This window comes from Cyprinus carpio, chromosome B14 (genome assembly GCF_018340385.1).
Source record: "Cyprinus carpio isolate SPL01 chromosome B14, ASM1834038v1, whole genome shotgun sequence".
In the NCBI taxonomy this organism is placed as follows: Eukaryota; Metazoa; Chordata; class Actinopteri; order Cypriniformes; family Cyprinidae; genus Cyprinus; species Cyprinus carpio.
The window spans coordinates 7,131,694-7,156,318 of NC_056610.1; the positions used below are offsets into that span (position 1 = coordinate 7,131,694).

General features: G+C 38.1%; 1 protein-coding gene across 1 annotated transcript; it reads right to left on the minus strand.

Moving 5' to 3' along the window:
- On the minus strand, positions 1 to 23,302 carry pcdh2ac (protocadherin 2 alpha c). Its single transcript, XM_042737872.1, is given in 5 exon segments — positions 1 to 3,210; positions 12,004 to 12,089; positions 15,294 to 15,352; positions 19,767 to 22,310; positions 22,312 to 23,302. Coding segments are annotated over 5 exon segments (3,039 nt in total). The 5' UTR covers positions 22,363 to 23,302; the 3' UTR covers positions 1 to 2,911.
- Positions 23,303 to 24,625: the final 1,323 nt, after the last annotated feature.

Consider the following 24,625-nt stretch of genomic DNA (forward strand, 5'->3'; position numbering starts at 1 on the left):
TCACATTCTTGAGAAAGAAAAGTTTATTTAGTGATTTATAAACAAAACACATTACCACTTTTCCATCATAATCAAAAAAAAAAAAAAAAAAAGAAAGAGAAAAAAGAAAGGAATGAAGGTCACTAATTTACCATCACATATTGATGAGCAGGTGTACAAAAGAAGAGGGTTTTACAACAGATGAGCGCCATTCAGTTTGACAGCACAGCGCCACCTACTGATCACCACCAGACAATACGAAAGAATGACAGCATGAACGCTCACTAGACACAAGCATACACTACATATATTGTATTTTACACCAGGATGTTTTTTCCCCGTTTTTCTTTTTCTTTTTTTTTTTATTTCTTTGTCAAAGAAGTGAAAGAGTAAGGATAGAATCATCATACATAATTTAGCTACAATATACAGTGCTAGTTTGATCGGTATGTCAAAGCCAAACACATTTTCTTTTTTTTTTGGTCTTTTTTTTTTATTCTCATTAACAAAAATGAAAAGGATAGGATGAAAACGAGAGCTTCAGGGCATCACACTATAGAGCATTTACAAATACCAAGGTTTAGTAAGGTCATAACTGTCCACTGAAAGTCGGTGCAGAGGTGTCAGTATGCAAAAGGCTCAGAGACGGTACATACACAAATCTCTTGTGTGAATAATGAATAAAACTATAAACAAAAATAGTAAAATCATAGCCATCTATATCTATATTCATATATATCTCTATATAGTAAGTGTTTTCTTTCTAGTAAGGTCATGCAGCAGTCACGTTTGAGTAATTGTGACATCGGTTTGAGATGTTTTTGGATGTGTGACAACAAGGTAGGCAGGCAAGTGAGGGAACCAATAGCATGAGACCACAGACGTGTCACTGCCGCTGTAATCAGACGCTAGAAGGCATGGGGTGGAGACAACAGTCTAATCTTTATAGTGTATTATTGATGCAAAATGTTAAATTATCATAAATGAATAACATTTGATTGTTTTTATAACTGTACAGATGATTTGTGTATTTTTTTGAGGTTTAGATACTTGTGTAAACACTGGATGTGTCTTTGAAAACCTTGCTCTGTTTGTTTGAGCAACCCAATCAGTCTGACACAGCTCAAAACCAGAGGCTGGATCTATTAAAGGTAGACGGGGCAAAATTCTTTTTAGTGCTGCTAATGGCACAGAAATTACACAATTCACCCTCAACATCGGTTCAAACTGGCAAGCCACTATTTTCACTCCAAAGATATTCTCTACTTACCTCCACCCCTTGCCTAAGCTGCACATCTGTCTTCTCCCATTCCTCCTCTGTCTGAGAATGAACCAATGAGAGACCAGCAGAAAATACAATGTCTTATACAGAGACGGAGCTCAGATTGATTGGACAGCACTGGATCATTAACATATCACAGTGCTGTGGGAGGGGCTTCTGTCCTCTGTGGGGTGGGGGGGGGGGAGTTGACAGGCATCGTCTGCATTTCTCCATACTACATGAGTACACCACAATGTCTAGAGCTAGCCTACCCAGCAGAGAGATCAAGAAAGAGACAGACAGACAGAAGCTCTGTACAGTAGCAATAAAGTTCACTTAAAGCTTATAAAAACATCGCACAAAAAAACCTTGCCCTTCGAATTTGAAAAGCCCCAGCTAATATGTTGTGTTCTTTGCTCTTGGGGTGTGTTGGCCTTCCAAACAGCAAGCGGAAGGGAGGCGACTAGGTTTTGTGTATGACATACTGAGCTGAGAAAGCAGGCACAAAATTAGGGTTGGGATGACAGGGTCAAGGACAGTAGGGAAACTACAGGTATGAGGCAATGCCACAGAAAAAAATCATGGCATAACCCCCATGCCTTTTCTACAGAGGGTATTTAAGGATAGTTTATGGGATCAAAGGTGTTTAAGGTTAGGTGAATCAATAGTAATACTGTTCTTAATGCATAAACATTCTCTCAGCCATCAGAGCACATAACCAGACTCCCGAAGAGCTGATTTCTCATGAACTTTACATGATATTGAACTGTGAGCGTACCTCTCCAACTGTTGCTTAACCAAAAGGCCAACCAGGTTAGACATATTTCAGACCTGGTGAGTTTTTGGGAGTCGCTATAGAGATTCACTGATTGTTGACCCTGTTTACTAGATGCGTGTGTCTATATACTGTATGTGTATATATGGGACTACTTGCTCACATATATACTAAGCCTTGGAGAACATTTGCTGGTAACAAAATTAAAGCAACAAAATAAAAGTGCATTCCATCATTCGGTGTACTTTTTTTTTGTCTTTTTTTGATAAAACACTGTTTTGAGATTTTTTATAAGTGAAAATGTTTCAAAGTCTCTTGTTTTAAAGGATTATTCTTCAATCCCACACCAGGAGAAGTGAATGAGCAAAAGCGTTAATTTAGCGTCTTCACTGCTTTACATACAGCGGTGCCCAACCTGCGTATTTACACCAGTGTGTGTCCTGCTTCCATAATGTCTAACTTTACTCATTTTTTTCTCTTTTTTACCAAGAAAGCACATGTGAAGCGGCACACAGCTTACGAACAAATCAGATTTTGTCTCCCTATCAAAAAGATTGGAAAACAAAAACCAAGAGGATGAATAAGACAGACGTACCAACATGAGTCTGAAAGACATTTTTTGCAGAATAGTGGCTGAGGAATGAGAGTATATTAATCATATAGCAATTCATCAAGGTGAGATTAATCAATTACTTCATTAAAAGGAAGGGGAAGCTACCTGCTTAAAGCCAAAAGATCTGATGTGAAAGAACATCAGAATCCAAGAAAAAATGTTTGCTTGAGCCCCAAATATGGATTTTAGAATGAATAAAAAAAAAACGTTTTGTTCTACAGACTTCTGTTGAGACGGCTGTCTTAAAAAATCAGCTCTTTCTTTAACTCCTTCCTCTGTCTCTCTAATCATCATCATCATCTTTCCCTTTCTCCCGCTTATCCTTCTTCTCCTTCTTCTTTTTCTTCTTCTTCTTGGCCTCCTCCTTTTTTCCAAAGGTAATAAAGTCGCTCTTGTCATCTCCGTCTTGTCCTTGTCTGATGGAAATAATGGCTGGAGAACCAGGGATGATGAAGGCTTCAGGAGGAACCTCACCAGGTTTCAGATGTGGAGGGCCTCCCGGGCCCGGTCCGTATCGAAAATGCCAACTGTTGCTGTCCACTCCAGCACCTAGGGGGGGAGAGACCTCTCCACCTTCATTATCTATGAGAGAAAAAGAGACCATCGATTACAATTTATAATAATATCCCATGACGATTAGGAAAAACAGAAATAAGCAAAAGCATTATTTAACAGTCAATGTGTGTAATGAAAACATTAAGAGGGACCTCTCCATGTTTCAGGTATGATAAATGTCCTCTGGACCCTGAAATAAGCATGGTGGAAAACACTCGTCCCTCTATAAACATAAATTATCTCTGTCTTCTCTGTGCTGCAGTAAAGAGCTCCAGAGGGCACACAGTGAATCAGCAATGCTTAGCCTGGGGGAAAGAAAAGGCTTTGCTATACTGCTGGATAATCAAAAATTACAACTAACCCAATCTGTTCATATTCAATTAACTTGAACCCCCAACCATCTCCTCCAGCCCTCTTTCATATAGAGACAAAATTCACCATTCCTTCCCACCACACATTTTTATCTTGTTAAAACTCACTCATAAAAATGGAACAATAGGAAAGAATGTAATGCAGCGTAATGTACTCGTCTTTAAATGTAAATTACTGTGGTAAATGTAAATTACTGTGGTAAATTACTGTGGTAGCATTTGATCTATGTTTGACATCCCCGTGCACTACTGAAAATCTCTCTCTCTGTCTGATGAGCAAGTAATCGCATTTATAATGACACTGGATCACCACAACATCACTTAATTTAATACAGACAACACCTTTGGCATCATATCTGTGTGCTGGTCTTTGTTTGCACTTTGCCTTTTGTCTATAGCTTATGTTGCGGTGAAGATTAAGATGGATTACAACCTCGGAACCATTCTGACTTCGATATCGGTGAGTGAAAGCAGGTCTGTATTCAGGATTGTGGGTGTGAAATAAGAATGAGAAACAGGCAGCATCCATTATGAGTCCTCAGGGAACTGACAACCCTTCCAAATCCCTTAGCAACACAACAACTAAATGCCCAAATGCTTTATTTTCTCTCTTCTCCCTCTCACACATACTCTTTCATCACATCTAATCTTCCTCTCTCCATGCCCTCCCATTTTGTTTATCTCTTTCTGTAGTTATCTTTCTGACATTATTAGGCATAACATCCACTAGTGCTAGGGAGTAACTAACTAAAAGTAGTAATGCTATCGAGTTAATTTACATTGGTTTCAAAACTGTCAAATTAACATGTTCAAAAACTAGGCAGGACTTTTGAACAGAGCGGTGATGTGTACATTTTTCTTATTTTGCCTAAATATCATATTTTTATTTAGTACTGCCTTTCAGACTAGGCTACAGAAGATAGTTACATGTTTCCCAGAAGACAAAATAAGTTAAATTTACCCTGATCTTCAAATTCAAAAAGTTTTTACCCCCCAGCTCTTAATGCATGGTTTTCCTTCTGGAGCATCAGTGAGCATTTGAACCTTCTGTAATAGTTGCATATGAGTGCCTCAGTTGTCCTCAATGTGAAAAGATGGATCTCAAAATCATAGTCATTGTTGGAAATGGTTCAAATGCCCAAAAAATGCTGAAGGATTTTTCTGAAGAACAGCAGGCCGTTTAACTGTTCAGGACAAACAAGGGACTCAAGAACAAGTATCACTACACAAAAAAAAAAAAAAAAAAAAAATTGTGGATCATTCAGGTAACAACACAGTATTAAGAATCAAGGGCATGTAAACTTTTGAACGGGGTCATTTTTATAAATTCAACTTGTGGATTATATGTAAACATATTTTATGTGAAATATCTTATTCAGTACTAAATAAACAATAACATGCATTTTGTATGATCCCTCTAATTTTGGTAAAATAATTAACAATAAATAACATTTTGCAGATTCTGAAACTGATTCTCAACTGTATATAGATTATGTATTCATTATTTCTACAGATTGCTTTTACTGTTTTAAACTGGGAGTAGCTAGTATCTTTTAAAAAAACAGTTTAAGAGTAATTTCCAAATACATTTACACTGACTACAACATCCTCTGCATATCTCCATCTTGCCTTGACCTTTCGTGTAATGCAGTCTTTGACAGACACGTCTGGCTAGCAGATAATGGCACAGGTTTAATAAGCTGCATGACAAGGCCATGATTATTATGGCCAGTGAAAGATCCAGCTCATAAAAAGATGATGGGGAGAAAATCTAATCGTCTCATCATTAAGAAAACAACATGAGTCTGCTGACCCCCTCTCATCTGCACTCTATATATCCCTGTATGTCTCTCCTTTCTCAAGGAGTAGTGGAGTGGCGTCTTACATAATGCAGAAGAGGAGGTGAGGAAGGGCAGGCTGAGGATGAAATATGAGCCAAACTTCAACGCTAAACTCCTGAAGGAGCAGATTTCTGAGCAACACTGCAGAGCCAAGGAATTATGGGTTTGTTTAGATGAGACCACACCGCTTTTGAAGCAGTATGTGTATGTGTGTGCATGTGTAACAGCAGATGACAGCAGATTTGTGTTCATGCTTTTGCTGCATGAAGCACAGAATACTGGCTGATTGATCATATAACAGCTAGTCTGAAGATTACATATTTTTAATCTATAATTTGAAATAAATTTAGATTATAATACATGTTTGGTAGCTCTGTCTATTTCTGAATCACAGTTCCCAATTTGTTATTTACGGGCAGTATGTGTATGTGTGTGCATGTGTAACAGCAGATGACACTGTCTGTGTATATAATTTCATTAGATGTGTGTGTGAATAATAAAGCATTAGTGGGCATACAATATTAATTAGATATGTGCATGTGGTACTGATTGTCTGTGCAGAATTAATATAATCACACTTTAGTTTGTGTCTGTGTGGCACACCTTGGTACGTCAGGCTCTAGTAATCCTGATAAATTATGTGCCAGATGGCACCACAAGCTTTCTCATGTGCCTGCCAAGACAGCAGTGCATGTGTATGTTAAGGACAGTTCTGCTCTCTGTAATAACTGCATGCTTTGAGAATAATGCTGTAATTTTTAATAACTCTGTTTTCCATAAAGGCAGGGAAGAATATAAATACATGAATGCAAGTAATGCATAAATAAAATCATTCAATAAATAAATAAATAAATAAGATAATGGAGTGGATGAATATTGTTTTATTAATTTTTAATTATTACATAATTACCTCCAAAAATAATTTTTATTTTTATTATTATTATTATTATTATTAAATGAATGAATCAATCAATGAATCTCAACATCATATTTCAAAACCTCAAAAGACAAAAACAAACAAACAAACAAAAAAGATATGGAGACAAACACCGACACAGAAAGAACGAGAGGGATTGTCCCCAGTTTACCCTTTTGAGCTGACTAAAGCCCCTGGCGTGTTCTGGAAAATTCCACTAGACCTACAACACACAAACACTCTCGCACAGCCTTCCCTCTGTGTCACTGATTGACTAAAGTGAGTGATAAAACCAAAGTCATAAAATTACTACAAAATAACTGGAAATCAGTGAGACCGGTTGACATTTTTTATTTGAATAATGTGTCAGCTATATTAGTTTTTGTCTCTTGATACCTCTGACTGTTGTTTTTATTTATACTCTGTTTGCATAGAATTTTTAACATTTTGGAATAGCTTTTTGCCGATAAATACAGTAAGAGCATGTGTGTCAGACTGTGTGTATGAATGTGCGTTGCATTGTGGGCAAGTGTTTCTGTGCACCATATGGCATTGTAGTTGAAACGAGAGCCTGTGGGCTGTGCAGGTTGGCCCACCTGTAGAGATGATCTTTAAACAGACAGATCAGGATAGGTCACACTCATCCACCCATCCATTTATCTCTCCATTCATCCATCTTTACCCAACCTGCTATAACCCAACAATTGCATTCACAATAGAAAAATATTTTTTTTGTCAATTCATATAGCTTTACTGAGATGACAAAAGTAAGAAAAACTCTCATATTTCTATGTTTTCTCATCCATCTGTCCCCATTTCACCTGTCCTCATCCCTCTACACTTCCTTCTTCCCCTTACATGCACAGCTTTATCCATTTGTTTATTTTATATGACGTTCTGTTAACTCTCTCGTTCAGCCACACCTCTCCTCTCTTTCTCTCTCCATTTTGCACTTCTCCTTCACTTGTTTCTCTCTCACCCTGCCTCTACTCTTCCAGCACCCTGTTCATGGTATGAATGGTTGCCGTGGAAACTGCCTCCTCCAGTGAAATCTGGCTGTGGCAGAGACACTGATGGAAACTAATACAGAACGCTCTCTCGCTCTCTCTCCCTCTCTCTCTCTCCAATGGTCAAATGCTTCTCTCCCCTAGCAACAGAGGCAGTCACAGCCCCCTCCTCTCTGCATCTCTGTTTTCTCTTTCACTCTACCCCTTGGTCACCTTTTTTCCCTCATTGTCACTCTCTCAATCCCTCTTTCCCTTAGGCCGTCTACCTGGCCTCTGCCTCTGTCACACTGTTTTACTCAAACATTCTACAGCATTTCCCAAAAAAAAAAAAAAAAAAAAAAAAAAAAAAAAAAAACAGAAAATGTGACAGACACAAAAAGAGAGTTAGACAGAAATTTAGACAGACAGCATGCTTTATCCTATTTTCATTACTTTAATTCTGTAGATCTACGCTTTGGTAGTTTTGCCCATCTGTTTCACACACAACAAAGAGACAGAGAGAGAGAGAGAGAGAGACAGGGGCGTTGGTTTCTCCAGTGTTTTGCACGCCAGAGCTCAAAACGAAGCTCATGAAAATGCAGAACATAAAATAACCCAGCACTACTTTACACCTCCACAGACCTACTGAGCATTCACATTACCACCTAAACTGCCGATTCTCATTGCTGACAACAAAACTGACGGTGTTGTCTGATTTATGTATGTAGTTTTTCTCATCTTATACTGTTTTAAAAGGTTGGTTCAGCCAAAAATCAACATGCCATAATTTACTGGTCAAGCTCTCTGTCCATCTGTCAAGTTCCAAATCTCAGCAAACACAATACAAATGGTCCATATAATTCATACACTATACACTGTAAATTCTACAATCAATAAATCATGGCTTGGTTTTCATGTCTTTGACTTATCAAATTAATTGAAACCATTTTGAATTCATTTTTTTAATTTATATGTGATTCAGCTCATTTTTTAAAACCACTTTAATTTAAGTTGAAATGAATCATGTACATTCTACAACCGACTGATATGTATTTCATGCCCTTTGCAGTCTCCTGCTATTTTAAGAGGCATTTTATCATATTTGATTCTAAACATCTATAATTTTTATGTTTCACATGACTGATAAGCATTCTTGAACAGGCTTTAAAGAATAGTATGGAATAGACTTATAATTTCTTTTAGGAGCTTAATATAATTAAAAAAAAAGTTTGCTAAATTTCTTTGTGTTTTATGGAAGAAAGATTGGAACAAAGAGATACAGTATATACATTAAAATAATATATAATTTTCCATTTTTGGCTGAAATGTGTTAAAAAGCTAAGCAGCTTCTCAGACTTGGCATCTTGTGAAAGATTTGTAAACGAGACAGATGAACAGTGAACAGGAGAAAGAAAGAGAAAGAGAGATGGAGACAGAGAGAGAGCTAAAAATCTAAAGAGGCTTATTTCATTCATTTCCAGTCTTTGCTTTCGCCATCATCATCAGAGACTTAATTAGAACAAATTGCTCTTTCATCACACGAGTAATTGCGCCCGTTTTGTCCTCTCTCCCTCCTTCTCTCCCTTTCATCTTATTGAAACTAAATTACTTTCATTATTTCGAACACCTCCAGAAGTCACATCATCATTCCATCCAAGAGGGTCGAGGCTCAACCTAGACATCCGTGACCCTCAAGTGGAGCTAATTAGGAAATTAAATGTTCATTAATTGTATCCGGGTTCCTACCTATGACCTTGTGACCCAGGAAATGATCCCAGACAAAATGGTAGAGAGGTTTATTGCTGCCTTCATGTCATGTACATCATACGTCAACACAAGAGCAAGTCTGTTTTGATGTAATTCTAAAATTCATCACATTTGTGTAAGCAGATGTTTATTTCCTCAACATAATGTTCTACAATACACCACATCAATATTATATGGCTACAAATACAAGCCTATAGCATGACGCAATTTGTTATTCTAAGCATGTTCTTGTTGATTCTGACTTGAAACGTATTTTATCTTAATATGTTTTGCCCTGATGGTTGTGGTGATCCATTTATGGGCACTTTAGAGTGTGTGCAGACATCTCTGATTAATAACCAAAACTCTGTCTTCTACAGACAGACAGGTGATTCTTCAATCATTTGGAGTGCGAGAAAGAGACTAGATGGGCAAAACAGGAATGGAATCTAATATTGTGGATTAATTACCATGAGCGGACATCTCCACAGCAAGTGAAAAAGAATGTGTGCGTGTTTGTGTTGAAATACTCTGAGCTGACCATTATTAATCTTCATCTCCTAATCGAGTCATCTCTCTGTGCTTTCACCACGCTCTCTCGGTCGCCGCTTTGTACTGAGCTTCTCTTTCTCGCTTTTGCAGATAACCTCCGCATCCCGACTGTGTCATTTCCTCTTTCAGCTGATAAACTGGATTTATGCTTGATCTGGTCAGAGCTGTGGAAATTGGTGTCACTCTCTTCTTCATCACTTAGTTGTGATAGGCCACCTGAGCGAGCTAAATGCATATAATCCAACATTAAAACCAGGGGATTCCATTGTGATCAGACTGTGGGAAAATTTACAATAAATGTATGTACAATAGCAGTTTTAAAGGGATAGTTCACCCCATCTTTTACTCACCCTCATGTTGTTTCAGCTTTGTTTTAATGTATTTATTCCATGAAACAAAATGAGACATGAAGCATAAATGTAAACTCTTGTTTAAAATTTAAACAGACTTAAAATCTCTCATTTACTACACAATGAAAGAGGAGAGTGATTTGTACTACCAAGTTCCAAAAACAGAAAAAGTGCAACAACAGTTTATCTACTATACATTACCAAAGAAACCCAATTTATTCCTATAAATCTCCAAAATAATGCTATTATTTACAGATCATTTTTCCCTCCAGTCCAACATCAGGTTGAGCAAATGATGATGATAAATCTTAATTTTGGGTACATTAGCAACATTTTTGAATGGGCTGCTTCCATTATAAATTCATATTTACTGTTACTACTCAACATAGCACAAAAAGGCAGATTGTGGTATCACTTGCAGTGGTTTCTGAGTTGCTCCCTGAACTACTCAGCTATAGGTTTCCTAAAGAAGCCTCATGTAGGTCACATTCCTTATATCCTGCATGACTGCAGCAGCTAGGCTCAGCAAAAGAGGCCAACGCAGAGAAGACTGCAGAGAAAGAAACATGCAAGTGAAAGAATGATGTGAGACAGAAAAGAAGAGAGTGATAGTGTAGATCGGGACGGGGTTGATAGAGTGATAGATGGTCCTGCGGGGTAATATCAGTGAAACTGTGAAAGGCAGTGTCATAGTCCTGCCAGGACACCCAGAGGGAAATTGTACTATATTGCTCAGTGGTTACTCTATATGTGAAGACTTAATATGAGTTTTCAGTTATGTTTCATTTAAGTATCAACAAAGAATACACTGTAAAAAGTGACAGTGAACTTAATGGTAAAAGACTGTAAAAATGCTACAGTAAAAACCTGTCAAATGGTTAACTGTAAATTCCCCCGCTATATACGGTGGAAAAACTGTATTAGACATTACATGTAATTTTACGGTAGTATACCGTTTTTGAAAGTGAAAAAAGACTGTATAATTTACATTGAATAACAGTAAATTGACATTCACAGAATTCCCTGCTTTACATTTCATTTTTTTTTTTTTTTTTTTTTTTTTAAATAACTATGTTTCTTAGTTCTTTCTTATCAGTTTTGTATATTAGGGTTGTGTGTTACACCTAATGTTGTTAAATTAATATTTATTGCATTATTTCAGTTTAATGTGTGTTACCATGATGGTGTTTAGTGTTTGTGTGAATGATACTGTGCACCTTCTATATATGTTAACATTTAAAAGCTGCCGCTTGTGATGGGCTTTGGTTCATCATGTGACTTTCTCATCACCACCTGCATTTGGTTGTTATCAGTGTATTACAAAGGTACAAAACAGATTTCAGTACTTCAGTAGGTTGGTATATTAATGTTATATTAGTTAATTAAATTATGGTATTTAACTGTAAATTTAACTTAAAACCGTAAAACCTAAAATGTTGCTACCATATTTTTTTTACAGTACACAGCTGCCGGATTTTTACCATAAATTTTACAGGTTAAATTTTAATTTTTTTTTTTATTTTCTTTTTTTTATTTTACAGTGTACACTTTTAAAAATAACGGTGCTTAAAAGGTTCTTCACAGCTATGCCATAGAAGAACGATTTTTGGTTCCACAAAGAACCATCTCTTTCTTACCTTTTTGTAATCTGAAGAACCTTCTTTCACACAAAGAACCTTTTGTGAAACAGAAAGGTTCTTCAGATGTTAAAGGTTCTTTATGAAACCATCTATACAAAAAGGTTATTTTATGGCATCATGAAGCACCTTTATTTTTAAGAGTGTAATATGTTTCTCACAAAAAATATACAGGAGTTGATTATAGAGCTATAAAGTCAATGTGGATAGCAGCTCAGATCATCAGGAATTTCAATTTGGTTCAATCTCTTCCAAAGGCAAAACTCAAAAAGAGGAAACAGAGAAGCATTTGAGAAGTAAACAACTCTATTTGATATCAATCTGATTAGAGAAACAACTAAGAAATGAAAGATCTCATTTTAAAAAATTTAATTTCTTCAAGAGTGTGTCTGCCATAGAGAGTTAAGATTCTATATCTTACCAGGAGCACTGGAAACGGTAGGCCAGTTCTGAACCAGAACTCCTTGAGCACCCTGCATCACGGATGACTCCTCCATATGGACCGAACTATACACAAACAAGGGAGAAAGTTTTTTCAAATGAAGACAATTAATGCAAATTAAAAAAAAAAAAAAAAAAAAAAAAAAAAATAATAATAATAATAATAATAATAATAATAATAATAATAATATGGTTTTGATTGAAAACCAACATTGAAAATCTGTGAGCTTTGTTAAATTAATATTGATAAAAAGGTTTCATGATTAGTACTACTACTAATATGAAGGATCATTATTTAAAATTCTGCTCTATTTATGGGTTTCTTATATCAAAAACTAAGATATTATTTATAGTAATGCACAGTTTTTTTCATACTCAAATTGTCTCAGATCCCACTCTATGAGAAAAGATTTGTCTATAGATAATGTCCTAGATTATAAAGGAAAATGTGTGGCATGAAAGTAGGGTTTATGTTTGACCTGGGCTGAATGATTGAGCATGGGTATATGCAGGTCTTCTGTGAGAATTGGAATCTAGAAGCTTGGATTAGAGATTAAGGATTAGGCCATGCTCCTCTCTGCATTTACACTACCTCTGAAATTAAAGTTTCCACTCCTGTGCAAATTTCACACCAAAGACGTTCTCTCTCTCTCTCTCTCTCTCTCTCTCTCTCTCTCTCTCTCTCTCTCACACACACACACACACACACACACACACACAGCTATCAGTGTAATTTGTGCAGTTGATCATCCTGCTTCAATTGGAAATACGCCATATTACGGAAGTAAAATGTGTTGCAAACTCTATTTTATGTTGACTCTATATACCCACGTTTGTGTCTGCATCAGGAAAAAGCTTTAAAAATCGCCAGTGGCAGAAAATCAAACCAAGCAGAAGATTTCTGTTACTCTTAGAAAAGGGTGTTATCACTTGGTATGTTCTCTCTGCTGCTCTGTGTGCAGCTGCAAATGTGTTAACAAAAGGATTAGCTCACTGTGCTCAGAGTGGCTGAAAACATGAAGCACTTAGATTTGTTTCCAAACATCACAACATCATAAAATAATGGGGAGAAGTGCATTTCAGAAGGTAGTTGTTGAATGGTTCTGTTGATCTGTATACTGGTCTCTCTATCACAATGCCCCCCCCCCCCCCCCTCTTTTTATTCTACATTATATACGCTAATTAATTCCATGTCACATGATCCTTCAGAAATATTTTTTTACTCAAAATAAAAAATCTTTTATAACATTATACATGTCTGCACTGCCACTTTTGAACAATATAATGCATCTTTAGAAATTAACCTTTTCAATTTTTACCACTGTTCTCTCTCTCTATATATATAGAATTAAAACCACTGCAAAATGTATTTCACATTGTTAACATTGTTACACATTGTGTTTTCACATTGTTATACTGTTAAAAGATAAATAACACCTCTAATCTCCCCTATTTGATTATTTTAGCATGCCAGTCACTCTTCAGTGGATAGATAAGTAGGATGAACATAAGAGCAAATTCACCAGTCTTTGGTATCGTCTTCCATAACAGAACAGAAATGTATGTCATTTTAAATGTGAATTTTAAAATACAAGAATTAATATGTTGTGACATTTCTAATATTCGCAATCAACCAGTAATCAGGTACAACCCATCCAAAATTATCCAAAGACAGAACGCATGCAGAACAGAGGGGGGTGGGTGGAAAACCACCATTTTAGTTGCCCCCTCACTCTCCTTCTCTGATGAATGTTTGCAGTCCAAGGTCAGGCAGTTACTGCTGCTATTACATGCTGTGTGTGTGAGCGTGTATGTGTGTGTGGAAGCCATTTTAAAGAGCTGTGAAGCAGCAGTCAGTAAGGCTAATACATTATTAATGAGAAACACTGGACCAAATACATGATCCTCAGCTAATGTTCAAACATCCTCCTTGTTGCTTTCTCTCTGTCTGCCTCTCCTTCCCCTGCTCATTTCTGCCTGCATATCAGATCCTCAGCTAATGTTCAAACATCGTTTAACTGCACAAAGCTATTTTTTTGCATTAACCTGTTTGACTTTGGTGTAAATAAATCGTAAATGTTAATGATCTGTCTGCCTCTCCTTCCCCTGCTCATTTCTGCCTGCATATCAATGTCGTAATGTTTGTTGCAATTTAAATAATTCTGGTCTCTGGATATGGTTTGGATCCCTATGAATATTTAAAAAAAAAAACAGTTCTTATCACTTATTAAAATAACAGCAACAAGTCATGTCAAACTATTTTGCATATCAAAAAAAATAAAAATAAAATAATAATAATACTTTTGATTTTGGGTTTGTTTAAATTCTAAACTCTAAAAAAGAGCAACAGAAACTATTAATAAGAAGCCACTGACTTTACAAAGACACTACCAATGAAAGCCTTATAAATTTGCCTTAAGACAGAGAAAGCAAAAGCATCATAAATGTGAAATTAATTTTGCAGCGGCTTCTCTGAGCACATAAATTGTGAGACAGGAATCTGATTTAATGCATGAGAATGATTTGTATGGCTACATTAGCTCTCATTGAACCTTGCTGCAGTTAGGATGGAATCAGTGTACCACTAATGAAGATCGGAGGTCATTCAGTCACACACACATAGCCCTGGCATATGTGAACATGCTGCCCAGTCTGTTGTCTGCAGTGTCCTTCATTGCCATCGTTTTGCTGACATGGCTGCAGGCAATACTTCAATCGTCGCATGTGACCTACTTCTGCTTCCACGTAAATTGTTGCTGTACAGCTGTACTGGTCATTCAGTGGCTGCTGCATCTATATCAGAACATTGGTTGATTCACAATGAGTGGTGGATAACTATATGCTACCCAGCATGGTCCAGTGGTTTACGGGTAATGTAATGTCTGTGCACATGAGTTTCCATGATCATATCAACATCTGTTGTTTTCATAGGTAACTATGTCCATAAAATGTCTGTAAATTACTGTCTTGTAATATGTCTTTCTTGGTTTTCATTCACCAGATTCATCCATTTGAAGAAGTCATTATTATACATTTTATGTAGTAGTTTTCCCGTGGTCAACATAATATTTATTAGTACATATTTTGTGTCAAAATGTAGTGTGATAATTCCTCCTCAACTTTGGAACAATGAACACAGAAATCAAATTTACTTACTATTTATTTATTTACCCCTTAAAAGTAATAGGGCTTATTCAGCAGATGAAAAAAATATAAAAATAAATAAATAAAAATATAAATAAATAAGACAACAAATCATTTAAATCTTACCTCTGCATTCCTGCTCTGAGGGACGCTGAATATCTCCAGTCTGTATTGGGAGCTTTAGGCTGAGAAAGACAAAGACAAAAAGAGAGAGAGAAAGAGATGACATTAAGCACTGGGGTGGATCAAAAAACCAATATCATCTCATTAATTAATCATGCTGGAGTGCAGTCATATGGTCATGATGGCTGCAGGATAGAGTTGGGTCAAGATTTCATTCATGTCTTAAATATACACTGTTTTACCCTCACAAAGACACACAAACATTAATGCCAATTTAAGATGCTCATCATCCAAAACAAGATTTCAACCAACCATTCAAACAAATGAGATGAATCAATGTCATAAAACCCTAAAGGAGCAGCAACAGAAGGGTGGGATCAGTTTGAATGAGTCTCCTCGGGGAGAAGGAAACATAATGATGCATATCGGCAGTAAAAATGGTGAGTGAATGTCATGAAACCTTTCAAGAACATGTCTAGGTCACATTTCATTCCAAAATCAAAAAAACAAAAACAAGATACTGCATCTTGCTTAAAGGAAATGGAGCTTATTTTAGTACCATAAAGACTTATGGCATTGTGACATAATTGTCAGCAATGAAAATATGGAGGAAATGCTTGCTTGTTATTAAATGTCCCAATGCAAAGAAAAAGGTAAGGATCCTAAAACAGAAATTAATGAGTCATTCTCCATAAGTGGATAAACAAAAATGTAAAACAGATTTTCTTTATGCAAATTTGGAAAATAAAAAACTTAAATATTTTTCCCTTCTAATTTTAGGGTGAATCTTTATGTTTACCCAGGTGTGGTATGATAAGTCCTTTGCCCCTTTACAATCAATGTAAAATCTCCTTGAATTTAAAAGGAGGACATTTCAACTTGTATTATGCTGCCCAGATTTTCATTGCTATCAAATTTTATATACAAAAAGGCAGGCATGGCATCTGTGCTCCCTATCCATCCGTTTGTCACCCATTTTCCCTCAAACATCTCCTGAAGGATATTTATCAATGTGAAATCCAATTCAAAATGTAATCAGCAGGGCCTGCTTTTCCTCCACACAACACGCAAACACACACACATCCATCATACAACCCTGCAGCTAGCAGTCATGCACAAAACATCACATACTAACACTGATGTTAATCCTAGCACAAACCTTTCATAGATGGTATACAAACTGTCAAATATAACATTTTATAAAGAATTGTTGAATATAAATCAGTTTCAAATAAATGCACCAGGTCTGTAATGACCACATTTCAGTGGCTAAACATTTAATATCAAGGGGAAAACATGTAAATAAAAAAAGGGTTTAAAAATGTATTTAACCATCTGATACACAAACTCTTTTACAGAATAAGCAATAAGATTTTGAACGATTCTTAGGTTAAATCCTTCCTTTGAAGAAATGAAAGAAACTCAAATAAAGTGAATATGGTAACAGAGAATGTTGCTGAGCCAAGAAATTGGTGATCTGTTTTTATTCACCTCACAGGTCTTTGATTTATCTGGGTGTGTGTGTCTGTGTGTGAAGCAGATAATGAGTTCAGTCTGATCTCGTCTCACTAACAGTTCCTTACTCTTATTTTCTCTCTCTCAGTTCCCTTTTGAGTGGACACACCTCGCCTAGATACAGCATTTGCACCTCTGCACCAACCAATCAAAATCCTTCCGTCCTTTTCTTTCCAAACCGAACCAGCCAATAAGCCACCAGAAACACAGAGCTCAGCTCCACTGCCACTTAATCAGACACAGGGAGAACAAACATCACTGACATTTAATGAGAACAGCTGAAATGAGACAGTAATTACTTCACAAATAAGAGGCGCTCACACAGAGAAACCAGTAATCCTTGAAACACTCACAACCCAATCAACAACACAACATAAATGCGATTATGAACGTGGTTTTGTGCAGCTTCTCAGTGAACTATGGCTCTGTGTTGTAAATGTTGCTCCATCTGAAAGCACGCGCATGATGGAGATTTACCGCTGATTACAGAACTGGCTTTACTGACAAGATGTGCAAGAATATCGATTCGCATGTGATTTATCGTGGAGCCCAAATTTAAAGTTGACACTATGATCAATCTAATAGGGTTTAACAACACAGAAAGAGAGTGGTTCCTTTCATAAAATAAAACAAAACATAAAATCTTTCATTTATAAGCACCATTATTCTGGACAGTGAATCATATTGGATTCTCTCAAATTTCCTGAGATTTACCCATCTAATAGTAAGTCTGTATGTGTACAATGTAATATTTAAAGGAGATCTTGACATATTTGACATGTAAAGAAAATCTATCTATCTATCTATCTATCTATCTACCTATCTATCTATAATCAGATGACAAATCATGCTAACCTGTGTTCACAGATTAAATGCTCATCAATTGTTTTTTGTGGATGATGTCCAACATGAAGCTGAGTAACTAAACTGAAGCTAGACTGCAAAGTCTCTCTAGAGAGATTTAAGTGTGGGTACAGAGAAACTGGAGTGTTGTTTGAGCTTCACACCTCTAAATATAAACACACCCAGCTGTCCTGAAACAGCGCACTGCAGAAAAGGCTGCAGAGAGGGAGGGCAAGAGAACAAGCGCGAGAGACGGAAGGAGAGGAGAAAAGAGAGCTGTAAGGCTGATGCCAAGATAACTGAACCCTGATGAGGCCACTGTCCGAGAAAACAAAGAACTCTTATGAGAATCAACATCTGAACCCTTTCTCATGAGGTTAACAACTACCCCACTCCTCTCCTTCTAAACCCAGGAAAAAAAAAAAAAAAAAAACAGTGAACGAAATCAGTCAACAAGAGTATGACAATTCATGTTTGGTATCTTTTTAAAGGTCTTAGTGCATCTGAAAAAAATAAAAATAAAAACGACAAAACTTTCAATTAACCCTTAAAACACAAAGCAATGAAGTGCTACATTTAAAATAAAGGTAAAACACCTGAACCAGCAAAAAAAAAAAAAAAAAAATACATAAAATTATATTAATTGAGCAGGTTTTTTTTTTTTAACAGTGTACTGTATGCAATTCGCACAAAATAATTACTTCATGCATGTACATGAGATGCATCTTCCCACATAAATCAAAGAAGAATCCTGACCACTCACAACTCCCAGAATGATGTGCCAAAATCATTATAACAAGCAAACAACAACGTTTGGTAAATTGATGGTTTATCTGGATATTAAATTGAGGGTAGTAAAAGTTTAAGGAAATCTGTAGAAAGATGTCCCATACAATCACTGTGTGTAGTTCTCATTACCAGGTAAATGCTTCTAAATTTGTATTGGATTAAGTATAAATTGTCATGTTTGGAATAATTCTGAATTACTCTGAAATTATTTTCATCAATTATTATTTAGATCAATTGAAGGTCTATTTTTATCGTAATTATGTGCCCAGTGTTCAGTAAATACTAGATTTCTGGTTAGATAGAGGAGGTGGGATTCTTGATTTCTGACTAACTGCTTGACTTGCTAAGCTGTTATGCAGTCGCATTCACTGTAGGGGACTAGACAAAACTACCATTGAATTAATTAGCAAGCATGGGCGCATTAAATAATTTTAGTCATAACCACTGGCTAATGATCAGACTGGTGAGTTTGCAACCACGAGATCCGTGTTAATGGCAGTGCAAGACATTGAGCAACATAGATTTCTAATAAACAAGTAAAATATAAAGTAAAGAGTTCAATAGAATGATCAAACATTAAATTGTCTAAACATCTAAATTTGATTATCAAAAACTGATGTGTAAAAGGAAATAAAAGGAAAGACAGTAACATACAGGAATCCTTCTGCCACGCCAGCGGCTACCATCTTTGGACCAGTGGGTGGTCCCTACAGAGCGCTTCTCTCTAAATTCATAACTGATGAAATGCAATTTGATGACAGCTGTAAACAAGTGCAAAGAGAGTCTGATACCATAAATCATCAAAACTGCACACGCATAGATTCTGCAGTTCACACTGAAGGCTACTGCTGTGAATTAATGAGGCACAAAAAGAAAAAGCAAAAACGCTCCAATATAACAGGATGCATTGCTGAGCCCTGGTATACACCAAGCAAAACACCTGTTCTTTCCACTGCTGAAACAGGCCTGTAGCGTTAATGCAAAAATTCAGCAATACAACTAACAACTTCACTAAACTGTAAAAAAAAAAATAATAATAAATAAATACAAATTTTAAATAAAAAATAGTATTGGAGTATGTTTTACTTGCGTCTCATTGTAATAAATTGATAAATTTACTAGCAATTTCTGAGTGAAAACTGTTTCTACAGATATTTTGTGTGTGAGTGTGTATATATTTGGAAGCAAAACAAAAAATGTTGGGGCTACTCCTAAATCAACAACACATCTTAGGGTGAAAAGAATTTCTTCTCTCTTTACGCATGGATGAGACGGATAGATGGATGAGTCACTTAAAGGATGTTATAACAGTGTGGGCACTGCACACACCTGTATTGCCGTAGCGTCGGGCATGCTCAGTCTGCGCACAAACTGCCCACTCTGTCCTGTGAAGAAACGGTCTGCCCCTGAGCCCCAAGTCCCACTCAACGGCCGGCCCGTATTGTAGAACATAAAGGTATCACTTCCTGAGGTGGCGGTCAGGCAGGTCTTATAGCAGTATGTTTTGGTTAAAGAGCCATTTCCTCGGACCTCAATGTAGTGTGGTTCCACTTTCAGGTCCCTCCGCATCATCGCAGACTGTTGCTGGACTGTTACCCCTCCAGCAGCGCCACCACCTCCACCTGCGGCTCCACCTCCTCCACCACCTGCAGCCACACTACCACTTCCACCGTCTTTGGGTGTCTTCTTCATTGTAGTCTTCTTTTTCTTCTTGGACCCACAGCAAGGTGAGCAGGAGCAGGCATCCGGCTGGCTGCAGTAGGCATGGCAGCGAACAATTGCTAGGACAAAGATGGTGAGCAAGAAAACAAAGGTGGTTGCACTCAGGGCAATGATAAGATAGAGGGTTACATGGGAGAATATCATTGTGCCGTGTGGCTTGATAATCCGTTTTGGGTCTGGGGCCACTTTGGGTGGGAGCTCCATAACGGCAATGTTGATTGTTGTAGATGCAGAGCGGGGAGGCAAACCATGATCTCGTACATGCACTGTGAGGCTAAAGACAGTAGCATTATCCTCGTTTACTCGCCGTGTTGTGCGGATTTCACCTGTGTACTCATGCACCTTAAACAAGTCCAATTCCAGAGGGTGATGGAGGCTGTATAGCAACCAGGCATTTTCTCCAGCATCTAAGTCCCAAGCCAGGATACGTGAAACAAGGACTCCTGCCTCTGAGTTACGCAAAATAGTCTCTGTGGAGTGTGAGCCGTTTGCCGCTGGGCGAACAAATTGCGGGCTGTGGTCGTTGGAGTCCATGATGTAAATATAAACAGTTGCCACTCTGCTCAAAGGTGGCACACCGTTGTCTTGAGCTTTAACCTGGAAATGAAACTCACGCAACTTCTCGAAGTCAAACGATCGCAGTGCATACACCTCACCTGAGGCAGGTTTGACAGAAACATATGATGCCACTGAAATACCATAGTTGTTGTCATTTAAGACAGTGTATGTGATGCGAGCGTTCTCACCAGCATCAGGATCTGTTGCCTTGACGACGCACAAAGGGGCACTAGGTGCATTGTTTTCTGAGACATAAACAGTGTATGAAGTCTGTTCAAAACGTGGTGGATTGTCATTTACATCTGCCACTTCTACTCGTACCGTCATTGACGATGAAAGAGGTGGCGTTCCACCATCCGTGGCTGTAACTGTGACGTTGTATGATGCTATTGTCTCTCGGTCCAGGAAGGCAGAGGTAACAATGGTGTAATGGTTTCGGAATGATTTGATTTTAAAAGGTAGATTTGGGGGGATGATGTCCAAGGTGACCTGCTTATTTTGTCCAGAGTCTTTGTCATTTATGCTTATTAAAGCCACCAGAGTGTCTGCACGCACATCCTCCCGAACTGGACTGGAGAGTGAGGAGAGCACAATCTCAGGAGGGTTATCATTCACATCCAGCACCTCCACCACCACTTTACAGTGCACTGCTACGGCCCCTTGGCCTCTGTCTGCTGCCTGGATATACATCTCATAGGTGTTGGTTTCTTCATAGTCCACATTACTTTTAACTCTAATTTCTCCACTGTCTGTGTCTACGGAAAACACCTGCCTCACTCTTTCTGGCGTGTAAGAGCTAAATGAGTAATACACCTCCCCATTGGAGCCCTCATCTCTATCTGTGGCGTTTAATTTAATTACCAGCGCGCCAACAGGAGAGTTTTCCCGCAGTTTCACTTTGTATACGGAACTGCCGAAGACTGGCACGTTGTCATTTGTATCCAAAACGCGCACGTTGATTTTGGCTGTGCCTGAGCGAGGAGGAGATCCGCCGTCAGTAGCGGTGAGTAGAAACTGGTGCGACGGCAAAAGCTCACGGTCGAAAGGTTTTTTCAGCACGAGCTCTATGTGTTTTCCGTCAGCAGGTGGTTTAGTTGAATCGAGCGCCAGGTGTTCATTTGAGGTGAGGCGATAATGGCGCACGGAATTTGAGGCGTCGTCAGAATCCTGCGCGCCCTCAATGGAAAACCGCGTGCCTGGCTGTGCGCCCTCGGAGATCTCCAACTGGTACTCGTCTCGCGGGAAAAGCGGCGAGTTGTCATTTGCATCCAAAATCTCAACATCCACATTGTGCTGTTCAAATGGGTTTTCTAATACCACGTCGAGACTAAGCGTGCAGGTGCCGCTGAATTCACAGAGCGTTTCGCGGTCAATCCGGTCGCTTATAACAAGCTTACCAGTTTTGTGGTTGATGCTGAAGTATCGCCTCGCACTGTCGGAGCTGATTCTGATCCGACGAGCCGAAAGCTTTCGCAGATCCAGCCCGAGATCCCGAACAAGATCACCAACGACAGTGCCGCTCTCCAGCTCCTCCTGAATGCTGTAGCGAATTTGTGCATTTGTAAGGGCACTTAGTAGAACAATAAGAACAAAAACAAAGAGGCACGTTCTCTTTTATGCAGCTACATCGCCCTGCAACAGCCATCGCAAGCTGGCAACATCCACAGACGGATTAAAAACCGCTTTCCGCCTTGAGAGCTCCCCGCGCAACAGCTCCAAATCACGGCATCCAAAAAAACGGGCGGACTATGTGCAGGATGACCAAAGCCTCCGCTGCGCTGCCTTTTTAAACAGACATTTTCCTGCTTCATCCATGTTCTCTCTTTTGTTTGCGCCCCAGCTCTTTTTTTCTTCTCTCCTCTCCGCGAAGCTGACTCTTGTTTCCCTACACAAGGGTGCTGCCTATCGCTCCTTCTCTCTCTCCTGTCCCCCTCCCTTACCCTGTGCTGTACAGGCGGGGGATGGGAGCAACGCGCTCTAACCAGCGCAGCTCACTGCATTTCAGCACCTCCGAACAAAAACATCGACAAGCCTATTAACATCCAGATGTACCACGAAGAATAAAATAACACAAGTATAGTAAGAAAATGATCGCTTTCTCTCGCCTTTTACAGCATTCGTCTTGTTTTTAAAACGTTCTCATTAATATCGATTTAAAACACGGATGCATTCAATCACAGAGACCGTGCCACCGCCCTTTTCTCATTGTCTCCTCTTCTCAGCGCACAGCTGAGGTGACTAGATGGGATTCTGTACAGAAAATTGCTCACATGAAATAAAGGACATTTCACCAACATACGAACGACGAAATATATTTTATCACAACAACATATTTGATTTTTGAACATATACATTTGATATGCAATGTCCTGACTAGTTTGTTCTCGCTTTTCATTTCAGAAAGCCATCTCACTTCTCACTGTCTATGCATTAGATACTGCTGACAGCCTTTATAGTTAGCCGTCAGCATTCACTCGCTGGCCACTCACTCGCTCTTCCTACTATCCACAAAACTGACAGATTAAATTGTCACCGATTACAAATGGAGCATCTCTGACTGCTTTGCCTCTCCCACACATTTCCTTCCTCTCTCTCTCTCCTCTTTTGCTTTTACCATGGGGCTCATCCACTCGATCATTTTTTTAATTATTATTATTTTTTTTTATTTTTATTTTTTTTAATGTACAAAACAGGTGCAGGGATAAAGGTTCTGATGCAAGCCAGCTCACCAACATAATGCCACTTTCCTCTTCTATACCTGTGAACATGAAAAAAGTGCACACATACACTACGTGCAATTTGGCCACATTTTTTCAACTGATAGTCAACAGCAAACCAGAGGAATATAAAAAGAAAAAGGCAAACGCAATAAAGTGATTCATCCTAAGGATGCAACATGAGAAATGCTGCAATACAAAGTTACAAGAAAAGAAAAAAGGCTAAAATAGAGATAAAAAAGTATAAAAGAATAAGCAGAAAATTTCCTCTTTTTTAAAGATAAATATATAGAGTAGAGATGCTCACGGTAAAGATGACGGTTTGAGAAAATGATTTTGAGCCATGGGGCGCCGCTCATTCACCAAACGCAGGCTTCTTAAGTGGATGCAAGGTTTGTAAAGGTGATTGGAGGTAGGAAGGTGCAGAGCCAGTGGCTGTTTTCTACGCAAGCAACACATAGTCTAAATAAATAAATAAATAAATAGTCGTTAATAATATTTTCGCATTATTAGTTTAAGACATCCAAAGAGCCATAACAAATCAAAGATATAAAAAGGATACTAAAATACCGCACATTCCTCATATGGCTTGTGTGGGTCCAGTTCTGTTGCAGGGCTTTTGATGCCAAGTTTCAAACGAATAACGGTACCTCACAGGAGCCAACAAAACTTTAATTAATCAAGGCCAGGCGGGAAGTTACATCAGACCGCCAACAGTCCTGACACTTTATCTATTAATGTCCACTGGGGCTATTAGATATCCATTGGAAGCTATAAACTCTGGGCAGTGTATTTGGCGCGCTCTCTCTCTCTCTCTCTCTCTCCAGTCAGACATTAGCACACATCTCACACAATCGAGCCGCCAGCTCACGCTGTCTCTGGGCAGAAGTGACCAGACTATGGATTTTCACGGTGTTTTGCAATGCGACTACGATTGACGGTTACTGATGACTTGAAACGATGATGACCTGAGCTCATGTAAATTCAATTAAAAACAGAAATTCGATTAATATCACTTTCGTCTAATGTGATAAACACGACGAGTATAATCGCCTAAGGCGATCCTTAACACCTGCCTATCTTTTGTAGCCAAGACTTGAAGGTATGCGATTACACAGAAATAAACCTACCCTGACAAATATTTACTTGATTAAAAAATGTGACAACTAGTGGTGCTATTTGACGACAAGT